This window comes from Suricata suricatta, chromosome 12, assembly GCF_006229205.1.
Source record: "Suricata suricatta isolate VVHF042 chromosome 12, meerkat_22Aug2017_6uvM2_HiC, whole genome shotgun sequence".
Taxonomy (NCBI): Eukaryota; Metazoa; Chordata; class Mammalia; order Carnivora; family Herpestidae; genus Suricata; species Suricata suricatta.
In genome coordinates, this window is record NC_043711.1 from 61,643,633 (window position 1) to 61,655,642 (window position 12,010).

The 12,010-nt window shown below is 35.7% G+C and overlaps 1 protein-coding gene across 1 annotated transcript in view; it reads right to left on the minus strand.

Moving 5' to 3' along the window:
- XRN2 (5'-3' exoribonuclease 2) overlaps positions 1 to 12,010 on the minus strand; it is an 84,514-nt gene that overhangs the window by 31,779 nt on the left and 40,725 nt on the right. The window contains exons 18-22 of the mRNA XM_029917912.1: positions 11,750 to 11,857; positions 11,568 to 11,657; positions 10,623 to 10,695; positions 1,300 to 1,383; positions 73 to 170 (exon numbers count right to left, since the gene is read on the minus strand). Of these exons, the coding sequence (XP_029773772.1) occupies positions 73 to 170; positions 1,300 to 1,383; positions 10,623 to 10,695; positions 11,568 to 11,657; positions 11,750 to 11,857 (453 nt within the window). The remainder of the gene's footprint in view (positions 1 to 72; positions 171 to 1,299; positions 1,384 to 10,622; positions 10,696 to 11,567; positions 11,658 to 11,749; positions 11,858 to 12,010) is intronic.

The window sequence follows — 12,010 nt, forward strand, 5'->3', positions numbered from 1 at the left end:
TAAGTTGCATTTCTGATGAACCAAATAATTATACTGTTTAAAAACACCTCATGATGGAAAAAGAGACCGTACCTCTGTGGAACCTGTCTGATAAAGCTCTAAAATGAAGTCATGGAGTGGGTGATGTTTCCCCACAAATAAAACGTCACCTCCAAGACTGTTTCTTTTAGCTGGGGGGGAAAAGTAAGGAAAGAATAAAGATCAAACTATTACATCTGCAAGCACAACTTTTATGAGAATAAATTAAAATATCTAAATTTTATTTTGTTTTATTTTTTTAAAGTTTGTTTATCTATTTTGAGAGAGAATCTCAAGCAGGCTCAGTGCTGTCAATGCACAGCCTGATGCAGGGCTCGATCTCACAAACCGTGGGATCACAACCTGAGCAGAGATCAAGAGTCAGATGCTTAACCAACTGAGTCATTCAGGCGTCTCAAGAAATCCCCTACATTTTAAAAACTTAAGTATAAAGTTTACAAAAAATAATTTAAAAGTTATACACCAAAATGTGTGAGGTCTCTGTAAAAGAAAAATAAAATTTTGACAATAAGGTTTCAAAGATCAATGACTGTTGGAAAAAATTATCACTATAATATATCTGAATACAGATTTGTAAGATAAGAAACAAAGTTATTTGTACAGAACTCAACTGCTTACTCTAAGATATATATAACCATTTCCTGAGGAAACCCAGACAAATTACACCACCTGATAACAAAGACTATTCTAAGGATGGCTGACAGAGAAATTATTTCTATAGGTTTATCATACTGGTGTTAAATAAATTTCCCAATAGAATCTAGCTTCCCAATTTCGCAATACTTTTAACTGTCAGTATTAATGACAAAATGCCACCTTTTTGTATAAAAAGTATTTTAGGTTAGCAATCTGAGAGAAAATGCCTTTGTTTCAATCTAACTTTTCAAGCAAACTTACTGTTATTGAGGGGAGATAAAGGGAAGGAGGAGAATGGAGGAAACTAATACAAAACTAATACACCCTTGGCATGCAAAAATACTTTTGTGTGTACATATAAGAATCAAAAAGTCAAAGGATATTCTTAAAGTGTTGCTTTTTAATCAATCTAACAAACACTTATATGTTAAAAAAAATTATAATTACTATTCAACTTACGGATAATGCATTTTAAGAAGTCGACTTTTCTTATAAAGAAAACATCAATGGTTCATGCCTTTATGTGAAATTTGACAAATGAAAAAAAATCTAATTTCACAGGGAAATGTAAAGTCTGTATGATACAGACTCAATGTTGAGACCAAGTGCAAGTACAGTTCTTACTTTCTTCTGGAGTGAGGTCCGGGTACACCTCTTCTAGAGCAGCTCGCAGCCTTCGCTCATCCACAAAAGGCAACAGAGCAACACCTGGGAAAAGAAATGCACACTAACCACCTAGCTATTAGGATCATTCAAATTCCACTTATTATTGGTCCAAATAAACATTCCTAGTAGAATATCCCTGCTGATGTAAAAACACTTTGGAACTTAACTCTATTTAAGCAAATCTCAGATGCAAATACTTTCCATGTGGTCAGAGAAGAAAAAAGTTCTATATATTTTCCATCTTTTTAAAAAATGGTTCTATAAGAGCCATGTCTGCAGAATCTTAACTCCATGATAAAAAATTTTAAAATAACTGAACAAGTGGCCACCTGGACACGAGTCTTTGTTCTCGCCTTACTTACAAGGATACCCTTGGCAAGCCAGTTAATCTGCCAAGGCCTTAAGCTTGTCCTTTCATCCTTCTGACTTGGTTTTCAACTAAAATACTCAACCAGAATAAATACATGGAATGTTTTCCAGCTCTAAACCTGCATCATGGTATTCTGTTTACATTTTAAATTTAATAACTAATTTATATACAGAAAGTTTTTAGAGACTTGCTTAAATAACTGGGGAGTACTCAGGCTGAAACTGTCCTCAGGAAGGTGCCAGAATTAAGGGAAGTGTTTTATTTCAACCTAAATTCATAATTTTCAAAGAAGCACCCAAGTAGTACAATATATATTACTAGAAAAATACATTAAGTTATCCAACCAAATGTGTGTGTTTTACTGTATACAATATATATAGTCTTTTGGCTACAAAAATTAAGACAAATAGCAAAGAATAATGCTAAAAAGAGCTAAATAATTTTCAAATGACTGCCAGTCAAAACTGCTATACTTGATTGTTCTCTTTAGAATGATGAGAAATGAAAGGCTCCCAAAGTTGTCATTAATTACTTTAGTTACCATATTCTCAAAGTTTAGAAACAAGTTCAATCTCATTACCTAGTAGGGAAAGATGTATTTTTTTAAAGTTAAAAAGAAACTAACTTCTAGTGTGAATTCTGAAGGGCCTGAAAAGTGATTGCAAGAATATTAACATCGATCATACGAGTTAGGCTATTTCATTCACTGGTAAACATATACACGGAAAAACTGTAGGGAGTTGTTCCAGTTTTGTTTAGCCATGCACTTAAAACCCAAACAAATTATCAGAAAGACTTTCCATCAATTCCCAACTCCAACTGGTAAGCAGCTGTCATTAGCTGCCATTAGCAATAAGGTTATTAAACAACAAATCAGCCCTACTGGCTGGGTGGAAAGAAATGCTTTACACCCCGATATGAGATCAATTAAGTGCCTGAGCCAGTGGATAGTAAAAAGGACATGAGCAGCTAAATTTTTCCTAAGTACTTATTTACAGGTAACCTAAGTAGCAGTAATACTTAGGTAAACATAGTGCTCATACTCTCTGGGTTCAGAACTTAGTTGTGTGCTATATGACTTTGATCAAAATACTTAAATTCTCTGTTCATATATAAAATACACAGCATTCAAAATGACCAAGCTATATTCCTCTTATACACATTATATAAATAAAAAACACAACATTGAAAGTACACATGTTCAGTAAATGTATTTGTTTTTTTTAGGTATGTGTATTTATTTTGAGACACAGCACAAGCAGGGAAGGTGCAGACAGAGAGGAACAGAGAGAATCCCAACCAGGCTCCGTGCTGATAGAAGTGGGGCTTGGTCTCAAGAACCATGAGATTATGACCTGAGCCGAAATCAGGAGTCAGACACTTAACTGACTGACCCACCCAGGTGCCAGGACATTATGTGAATACTATAAAAGCACAACAATACCAAGTGCACATGTTCAATAAATGTTGGAAAAGTACCCAGATATATTTTATCATTAGGTAAGAACCATTACTTTTACCATTACTTTCGATACATTTTAAAGACATATGAGAAAAATCACAAGAGCACTAAATTTTACCTCAAAATATGTTGTTCTTGCTACAGTCTAATAATAAATGAAGGTCCTTATATAAAATATAAAAATATTAAAGGCCTGATTTTCAACCCACCCTAAAATTCATTTGGAATCTCAAGTGACCCCAAATATCCAAAACAACCTTGAAAAAAAAAATAAAGTTGAAGGAGTCCCACTGCATGATTCCAACACTTTCTAATGTTTGTTTGTTTAAACTTTTTCCTTTGTTTGTTTATTTTTGAGACGGAGCACTAGTGGGGAGGAGTAGAGAGAGAGAGAGAGATACAGAATCTGAAGCAGGCTCCAGATTCTGAGCTGTCAGCACAGAGCCCACGGTGGGGGTCAAACTCACCAGCTGTGAGACCATGACCTGAGCCAAAGTCAGCCACCCAACCAACTGCACCACCTGGGCGCTCCTCGAAAACTTTATAAAGCTACAGGAATTAAAACAGTTTGGTACTGGCATAAGGACAGGCAGTATCAGACAGTGGAACAGAGAGCCCATCAATAAGCACTCAGACACATGGTCAAATGATCATCAATAAGGGTGCCAAGACCATTTGATGGGAAAAGAGCAGTCATTCCTTTTTTATTTTTAATTTTTTTTAACATTTACTTATTTTTGAGAGACAGAGATAGACAGTGTGATCAGAGGAGGGGCAGAGAGAGAGAGAGAGAGAGAGACAGACAGACAGACACAGAATCCAAAGCAGGTTCCAGGCTCTGAGCTGTCCGCACAGAGCCCAATGTAGGGCTCGAACCCATGAACCCTGAGATCATGACCTGAGCTGAAGTCGGATGCTTAACTGACTAAGCCACCCAGGCGCCCCAAGAGCAGTCTTTTCAACAAATGGTGCTGGGAAAATGGATATCCACAGCAGAAGAATGAAACTGGACCCTAACCTTACACCATACACAAAAACTGCCTCAAAATGGATCAAAGACCAAACGTTAAGAACACTATAACAACTCTCAAAAGAAAACAGGGAGGAAGCTTCATGACAGTGGATATGGCAATGATTTCATGGACATGACAACAAAAGCAAAGGCAATGACAAAACAGTCCAATAAAATTGGACTTCACCAAAATTTAAAGCTGGGGTGCCTGAATGGTTCAGTTGGTTAGTCTGACTTCAATCTCAAGTCATGATCTCACAGTTAGTGGGTTTGAGCCCTGTGTAGGGCTCTGTGCCCTCTATGGCTCAGAGCCTGAAGCCTACTTTGGATTCTGTGTCTCTTTCTCTGTCCTTCCCCTGCCTGCGCTCTCTCAAAAATGAATTAAGACATTTAAAAAATTTTAAAGTTTTTGTGCATCAAAGGACACTATCAAAGTTAAAAACTCACAAAAATGGAAGAAAATAAATGTAAAATCATATATGAGACTAGTATCCAAAATATATAAAGTACTCCTATAACAAAAGCACAATTCAAACGGACAAGGACAAAAAGGTTGAACAGATGTTTCTCCAAAGATATAGACAAGCACAAGAAAAGATGCTCAACATAACTAATCACTAGGGAAATGCAAATCAAAAACATAGTAAGATACCACTTTGTACCAATTAGGATGGCCATTACAAAAAAAAAAAAAAACCCACAACAAAATAGACACAAATAAATGGAAAAGATAACCCATGCTTATGGATTGGAAGAACACTGTTAAAATGTCCATACTATTCTACGCAATCTATAGATTCAATCCCTTATCAAAATACCACTGGCATTTTCACAGAACTAGTTTACAAGGAATCCTAAAATTTGTAAGGAACCACCAAAAAACAAAAAACAAAAATCAAAAAAGACCCCCCAAAACCCAAATAGCCAAAGCAATTTTGAGAAAGAACAAAGCCAGAGGTATCATGCTCCCTGATTTCAAACCATACTACAAGGCTAGAGTAATCAAAACAGTATGGTACTGATATGAAAACAGACACATAGAGCAACAGAATAAAATAGCCCAGAAAACTCCCCCACATGCATCATCAATTTTTGACACAGGAGGCAAGAAATACATAATGGAAAAGACAATCTCTTCAATAAATGTTGTGGGGAAAACTGTAAAGTTACATGCAAAAGAGTGACCATTTTCTTGCACCATACAAATTAACTCAAAATGAATTACAGACTTGAACACAAGACCTAAAAGCATAAAACCCCTTTAAGGGCGCCTGGGTGGCTCAGTTGGTTAAGCGGCCGGCTTCAGCTCAGGTCATGATCTCATGGGTCGTGGGTTTGAGCCCTACATCGGACTCTGTGCTGACAGCTCAGAGCCTGGAGCCTGTCTTCAGATCTTGTGTCTCCCTCCCTCTCTCTCTGCCCCTCCCCTGCTCATGCTCTCTCTCTCTCTCTCTCAATAAATAAAAAAAACATGAAAAAAAATTAAAAACAAAACAAAACAAAAAAACCTTTATGATTCTAAAACCAAAGACCCCACTAACAGAGAACTACAGAGCAATTTCCCAGATGAACATGGATGTAAAAATTCTCAACAAAATACTAGCCAACTGGATTAAACAATACATTAAAAGAATTATTCACCATGATCAAGTGGGATTTATACCTGGGATGCAGGGATGGTTCAATATCCACAAATCAATTAATGTGATACATCACATTAATAAAAGAATGATAATCTTCTCAATAGATACAGAGAAAATATCTGACAATATACAGCATCCTTTCTTGATAAAAACCCTCAAGAAAGTAGGAAAAGAAGTATTATACCTCAAGATCATAAAAGCCAAATATGAAAGACCCACTGCTAATATCATCTGCATGGCAAAAACTGAGAGCTTTCCCCCTAAGCTCAAGAACATAACAAGGATGTCCACTCTTACCACTGCTATTCAACACAGTGTTGGAAGTCCTAGCCTCAGCAATTGGGTAACACAAAGAAATAAAAGGCATCCAAATCGGCAAGGAGGATGTCAAACTTTCACTCTTCGCAGATGACATGGCACTCTATGTGGAAAACCCAAAAGATTCCACCAAAAAACTGCTAAAACTGATGAATTAAGCAGCATGTAAAATCAATGCACAGAAATCAGTTGTATTCTATATACCAATAATGAAGCAGCAAACCAAGAAATCAAAGAATCGATCCCATTTGAAATTGCACCCAAAACCATAAAATACCTAGGAATTAACCTAACCAAAGAGGTGAAAAATCTATACACTGAAAACTATAGAAAGCTGATGAAGGTAATTGAAGAAGCACAAGAAAATGGAAAAACATTTGATGCTCCTGGATAGGAAGAACAAATATTGTTAAAATGTCAATACTACCTAAAGCAATCTACATATTCAATGCTATCTCTATCAAAATAACACCAGCATTCTTCACAGAGTTAGAACAAACACTCCTAAAATTTGTATGGAACCAGAAATGACCTCTAATAGCCAAAGCAATCCTAAAAAAGAAAACTAAGGCATCACAATTCTGAACTTCAAAGTGTATTACAAAGCTGTAATTATCAAGACAATATGGTATTGGCACAAAAAAAGACATAGATCAATGGAACAGAATAGAGAATCCAGAAATGGACCCACAAACGTATGGCCAACTAATCTTTGACAAAATGGGAAAGAATATCCAATGGAATAAAAGACAGTCTCTTCAGCAAATGCTGTTAGGAAAACTGTACAGCGACATGAAGAAGAATGAACCTGGACAACTATCTTACACCAATCCAAAAATAAACTCAAAATGGATGAAAGTCATCAAAATCCTACAGGAAAAAGCAGGTAAAAACCTCTTTGACCTCAGTCTCAGCAACTTCTTACACAGCATGTCTCCAGAAACAAAAGCAAAAATGAACTACTATGACCTCATCAAAATAAAAAGGCAACCGACAAAATGGGAACAGATATTTGCAAATGACCTATCAGATAAAGGATTATCCAAACTCTATAAAGAACAAATCAAAGCCACAATGAAATTCCACCTCCCACCTGTCAGAATGGCTAACATTAACACTCAGGCAATGACAGACTTTGACAAGGAGGCAGAGAAGGAGGATCTCTTTTGCACTGCTGGTGGGAATGCAAATTGGTGCAGCACTCTGGAAAACAGAATGGAGGTTCTTCAAAAAATTAAAAATAAAACTACTCTATTACCCAGCAATTGCACTACTCCAATGTTTACAGTAGTGTTATCAACAATAGCCTAAGTATGGAAAGAGCCCAAATACCCAATGACTGATGACTGGGTAAAGATGGGGTTTATATGTATAATGCAATATTACTTGACAATCAAAAAGAATGAAGTCTTGCCATTTGCAACAACACAGATGGAACTAAAGTGTATTATGCTAAGTAAAATTAGAGAAAGACAAAATATATGACTTCACTCATGTGGAATTTAAGATACAAAACAGATGAACATAAGTGAAAGGAAGCAATAATAACATAAAAATGGAGGGGGACAAAATATAAGTGACTCTTAAATACAGAGAATAAGTTGAGGCTTGCTGGAAGGATTTTAGGTGGGAGGATGGACTAAATGGGTAAGGGGCATTAAGGAGGACACCTTTTGGAGTAAACATTGGGTGTAAGGGATGAATCACTGGATTCTACTCCTGAAATCATTATTGTACTATATGCTAACTTGGATATAAGTTGTTAAAAAAAAATCCTAGAAGAAACCATAAACTCCTTGACTTCCCTCTTAGTAACAATTTTTTTGGGGACCAGTCTCCTCAGGCAAGGACAACAAAAGTCAAAATAAACAAAGGGTACTATATCAAACTAAAAAGCTTTGGTTTCAGCAAAGGATAGCACCTACGAAATGAAAAGAAAACCTACTGAATAGGAGACAGTATTTGTAAACCATACATCCAGTAAGAGGTTGATATCTAAAATATATAAAGAACTTACACAACTTGATACCAAAAAAACCCAACCCAATTAAAAAATGGGCAGACTTGAATACTTTTCCAAAGAAGACATGCAGATGGTGAACAGACACATGAAAAGGTGTTCAATATCACTAATTATCAGGGAAATGCAAGTCAAAATCACAATGAGATTTTCACCTCACATCTGTAAGAATGGCTATTATCAAAAAGACAAGAATATAACAAGTGTTTGAAGATGTGGAGAAAAGGGAACCCTCATACACTGTTAGTGGGAATGTACACTGGTGCAGCCACTATGGGAAACAGTTTGAAGGTTTCTCAAAAATTAAAAATAGAATGAGTATATGGTCCAGCAACTCCTACCTCTGGGCTATTGATCCAAAGAAGATAAAAACACTAATCTGAAGAGATATATGCAATCTTATGTTTACTGCAGTATTATTTATAATAGCCAAGATATGGAAGCAACCCAAGTGTCCTTTGACAGATGAATGGGTAAAGAAGATGTATACAATGAAGTATTACTCAGCCATAGAAAAGAACGAAAGCTTACCACTTCCAAAAACATCAATGTACCTACAAGTTATTATGCTAAATGAAATAATTCCCATGGAGAAAAACAAATACTATATATTTTCACTTATATGTGTAATCTAAAACACAAACAAATGCACAAACAAAACAAAACAGATTCATAGATATAGGAAATGAACTGTTGGTTAACAGAGGGGGAAGTGGGTGAGGGGACAGGTGAACGAAGTGAAGTGGACTGAGAGGTATATGCTTCTAGTTATAAGTAAGTCATGGCTACGTTATACAGCATAAGAATACACTCAATAGTACTATAGTAACTTTCTATGGTGATAGATGGTAATGAGACTTACCATGGGGATTATTTCATAATGTATAAAAATATCTAATCACCATGATATATACCTGAAACTAACAGGATTCTATATGTCAATTATACTTCAACAAAAATTACATAAATACATAAAAGCCATTTACCCAATAAAAAAAGAAAGTAACAAATGTTGGCAAGGATGTGAAGAAATTATAACCATTGTGCATTGCCTCACTTTTCCTCTGGATGGTTTATACCACAATGATATAGATAGAAAGCAAAACATCTGCACACTTATATATTTACTTACTTAACACTTACATAAGTATACTTACTTATACTTTACTGCCTTTTATTCTCCTATGCCTCCACTCCCTATAATCAAAGTGTTCCCCACAAAGCACCTTCAAAAACAACCTCAGACTCCAGTCCATTTACATATAACAAAATATGACCAGAGAGCACACTTGCTAACCTCAATCAATGGGCTGCATTTCCTATTATCATTCCATTAAGGAAATAATAAAATGTCTTTCACTACATAAACCAAAAGTCAACCCTAAAAACCTCATAAAAAACATACAGGGGAAAGAAAAGGTTAAAATGATTTGCTGAAAGGGGCTTTGGCATGAAACAATAGTTCACTTACTGTGAGACAGAATTCTTTATTGTTTTTTACATTCAGTTAGTCATCATCACATTTGCTGAGTAGTAAACAGCATCTTAAATTTAGTACTACTTTAAAATTGACATTCTTACAAAAACTGTAATCAGAAGGAATGAGAAAATAACAGCTAACTAACTAAACAGCAAATGATTAGTCAAGTATTTAAAACTAAATTTCTTATACATTTTTCATTTTCAAATTTCCATGGAGTATAAGTGAATCTCCACATGGACACAATTATGTTTCTGTATTTCTCAGCAATCTTACAAGGTGCCAAAGAGCTACATACTGGAAGGAGCAAGTCCCAAGTCCCATTAATCACAAAAGAGACAAAAGACAGAATGATTCTTTTTCAATATAATTTACTTTTTATCAGAATGTTACTATTAAAATTACTACTAATCACTGATAATCCCAGGTTGGATGGGAAAAAATCAAATTTTCACATGTAATTCTTAATATATTTATCTTTTTAAAAAAAGCTTATTCATTTTGAGAAAGAAAGAAAGTGTAGCAGAAAGGAAGAGAATCCCAAGCAGGCTTCAAACTGTCAGCACAGAGACCAATAAGGGGCTTGAACTGAGGTGCCTCGGTGGCTCAGTCAGTTAAGCATCTGACTTCTTGGCTGGCCATGATCTAATGGTTCATGGGCTCTGTGCTGACAGCTAGCTCAGAGCCTGGAACCTGTTTTCAGATTCTGTGTTTTCCTCTCTCTCTGACCCTCCCCTGCTCATGCTCTCTCTCTCTAAAATAAATAAAACATTAAAAAAAAGGGGTGGGGTGGCTCAAATCCATGAGTGAGTTCATGACCTGAGCCAAAGTTGGGTGCTTAATCAACTAAGCCACCCAGGCATCCCAAAATACTTATTTTTTATAGAAATTCTTTCTTTTCATAAATCATGTTTTCTTACAGTTTATCAAAAGGAGAAAATTATTTTAACAAAAAGGAATAATGTCTATATTTTACCTTGCCATGCATATTTCTTCCCATTCAAATCAATAGCAAAATCTTCAGGGTAGAAATCAATTATACTAGAATCCTGTATCAGGGAGAAAAATAAAGATTTAAAACAAAAGTCACACATGTTGGAGTTACAAAGAATTTAACATTTCTTTCATTAATGTTATCAGGCCCAATGAGAAAATGAGGTTTTTATTCCTTCAAAAAATGTTGTAACTTAGATATCAAGTCATTAATCGCAGCAGTAAAACAAAATTAACAATTTTATTTTAAAAATGGGGGTGGGGAAGCATTATTATAGAACTGACGACTGTGAACTCAAGACATTCAATGAACAGTTTATGGACTCTAAGAATTCCTACTTCCTGCCGGGGTTTCCCACTTCCTATCTGGCACACAAAACACACACAGAGATAATTTTAGGTAGTCCAGTCTGAACTCTGGTAGCCACCACACATGGCAGGAATAAATAAAAATAATAACTTACAGGTAGGCTGAGAACAAAGTAACTGTTACAAGAATTTCTCCTAGAGGTGCCTGAGTGGCTCGGTCAGTTAAGTGCCCAACTTCGGTTCAGGTCATGATCTCAAGAATTCGCAGGTTCGAGACCCACATTGGGCTTTTTGCAATCAGCATGGAACCTACTTCAAGACCTCTGTCCCCCCCCCCCCCACTGCTCCTCCCCCACTCACGCGTGCTCTCTCTCAAAAATAAAAATTTTAAAAAAAGATAATTTCTCCCAAATATAAATTTATTTTATTTGCTTGGTAGGGTTTTGATGGCCAAGGAAAGTAGAAAATAAAAAGGTGAAAAATATAAAGAACTCAATACTTCTTCTTTGTTTCTGGATTTCACTATTTTAACTATGAGACACAAACGCAGTCATGACTGTTAGTGAAATGTATGACAAAAACCTGGATACCAACACACTCGAAATACTAAGAGACTTACAGGATCACTCATGAGCTTCCGCCATGATGGAGGTAGAAAGTTACCGCTTGCCGCTGGAAAGACTCCCATAAGTTGTTCCAGTGGTTTAAACTGCAAGAAAGAAAAAAAGTTTAAGATGAAATACACAATTTTATCTAAGCCCAAATTCTATGAATTTTATGACTCTAAATAACTAGGCTTACCGGTTTAGTGCCCTTCTCAAACTCAGATGGCATGTCTGCAATTCCTTCAAAATCTGAAGCAAATGGTGCATAATGGAATGGATAATACCATTTCCAGGAAGCACAGCCCTAGAATCATCACACAAAAAAAACGCCCCCAAAACCGAAAAATCAATGTTCAATACAGACACAGTACAAGCAAACAAAAATCAGTATTATTAACCTATAATAATTTATAAAACACATGACTTCCAGTGCATATTCTGTGTATTAATTTTTTCC